General features: G+C 39.9%; 1 protein-coding gene across 2 annotated transcripts in view; it reads left to right on the top strand.

The window, feature by feature from the left end:
* Nucleotides 1–93, top strand: part of LOC108051579 — a 2,128-nt gene extending 2,035 nt beyond the window's left edge. For both annotated transcript variants that reach the window (XM_017133718.2, XM_017133717.2), the window contains exon 3: nt 1–93. This exon is cut by the window's left edge and continues 1,444 nt beyond it. In XM_017133718.2, the coding sequence (XP_016989207.1) occupies nt 1–23 (23 nt within the window). In that variant the 3' untranslated portion in view covers nt 24–93.
* Nucleotides 94–2,296: the final 2,203 nt, after the last annotated feature.

Genomic DNA, 2,296 nt, shown 5'->3' with positions numbered 1-2,296 from the left:
AGAAGGACACCTCCATAGAATAGAAAACAAGAGAGAACGCTATAGTCGAGTGCCTCGACTATTAGATACCCGTTACTCAGCTAAACAACTTAATATAAATATGCCTTCTTGTATGTTTTTCGCCGCTCGAATTAGCACCTTGGCCAGCTGTTAAAAAGTCATCCGTTAGATGGCGCTACCGTGGTACTACGGGCCATGAAAGGCGGAAATGTAGGCGCTAGCCAGGTTTAAGCGTTTAATGGGTTTTTGGGCGTTAGAGTGGGCGTGGCAAACTTTTATTAGGCCAATCGATAGGTATTGACGAAATAAATAGATATCAATTAAAATTTTCATAATAGCATCAAAACTGTGGCCACTGCTTGTGGCTTGTGGGCGTCAGAGGGGCGTGGCACCATTTTTAAACAAACTTGCGCTGCGTAGGAACTCCTAAAACCTACATGCAAAATGCCAATCTTCTAGCTTTTATAGTTTCCGAGATCTCGGCGTTCATACGGACAGACAGACGGACAGAGGGGCATTGCTAGATCGACTCGGCTAGTTATCCTGAACAAGAATATATATACTTTATAGGGTCGGAAACGCTTCATTCTACCTGTTACATACTTTTGCACGAATACAATATACCCTTTTACTCTACGAGTAACGGGTATAACTACCAAATACATGTGCCTTTAGTTCTAAGATGTACATATGTTATTATGTTTAACTTGTGTAAATAAAATTAAATTCTCATTGATGAAATACAAAATGTGATTAAAAAACAAAAAAATATGTAAACACAATCTTGTGCGTGTTTTAAATTGACATTTTCAAGAGCTAGATATTTAAATTGGAGTATTTAGAGTTGATCGCCATTTAGAATTCCGTGCTCCGTGGAGAAAGGGATATTTATATATATAATGTTATCCTCTAGATGTGTGAAAACTTATAATGCGCTTTTCTCAAAATTATCTTTTGAATTCAGACTTTATTTTACAAACATATTACTATAATATATATCTGTAATAGTGAAGATTATCCATGGTTTATCCATGGTTTCTTTATTTTCTTGTGTTTTTTTTTAAAGTAAAAGCCAAGTCTTCGATAATCCAATGTAATTGACAATCCAATGCCAAATATCCTGTGAAGCCAGTTTCTTGCCTATTTGGGCGTTGTTCTCTGGGTCCTTGACCAGGTTTTATAATCACCTGGCATTTTTCCACTCGCCCCAGCGAGAAGCACAATCAGCGCCAAAACTTTACGTTCGTCCTCTAAAACTTTGCGCGTCCTGCCCGCCGAGAAATGTGGTATGAGATGGAACGAGTCCGAATGACCTGCAGCGAAGTTGGAGTTGGACGTGCGTGGAACAGAAGCTCCGGAAGTGGGCAGATGGAATGGCAGAGGGAATGGTGCCCTGTAGGTGCTACATCAATTCTAGATGGGTAGTACAGCCAGAGGTGGAGCGGCAAAGGCGGAGGATGAAAGGCGAGGAGCGGATGCCAGCAGCGTAGCATCCCGGCGAGGGACCTTGCGGTGCCAGGAGGTGGACACTCCTCACAATCACACTCACAGATTGTTAAGCATATACGTGCACTGAAAACAATGGTATCACATTTTGTACAATATCCTACAATGTAAGGCATACTGACTTTGAAGCCTTTAAAGCACATAAACATTTTATCGTTGGAATATGTTGCAACTTTTATAACTGGAAACAAAATGTTTGCCACTTTAATTTGTACTTGGGTATATAAAAAAAACAAACGGACTCAAATTGGTTGGATTAATATTGTGAACTTATTATAAACCAAATGAAAATATATTTCATATTTTTAGTGAAATGTAATGACGTTGTTGTAACTATAATTTGCAATTTATGTATATATTTTAATATAATTTAAGTTTTTCCACCATTTTTGATATTCTGAAATGTAAATGATTAGCCAATCTCTATTTGAGAATAGGTATTTTTAGAGTTTTTGCAATGTAATTAAAGTCTTGGGACTATCCCCTGTTCTCCCCCTCTGGCATTTATTATATGATATAAAGTCACATATTTTGCAGTGTGGATTGAGGGCGCTACGGTTACACAACCGGGTCTAAAGAGCGTTGGAAACGCCACATTGCCAACGTCGTTCTCGATTGCCGCAAAGTTTCGCCGTACGATGGCAACCCTCCTGGGCAGCAGAAAATGAAGCTGAAGCGACGGGAGCAGGAGCTTCAGGACTTTCGTTTCAAGGATTTCCGACCGACGTCGTCCGACTCGACTGACGGCTTGACTATAGCACTCGCAGAAGCGGAAAACCTACGAGTGTGT

Source organism: Drosophila rhopaloa, unplaced genomic scaffold (genome assembly GCF_018152115.1).
Source record: "Drosophila rhopaloa isolate 14029-0021.01 unplaced genomic scaffold, ASM1815211v1 contig_159, whole genome shotgun sequence".
In the NCBI taxonomy this organism is placed as follows: Eukaryota; Metazoa; Arthropoda; class Insecta; order Diptera; family Drosophilidae; genus Drosophila; species Drosophila rhopaloa.
This window is presented reverse-complemented; position numbering and strand designations above follow the sequence as displayed.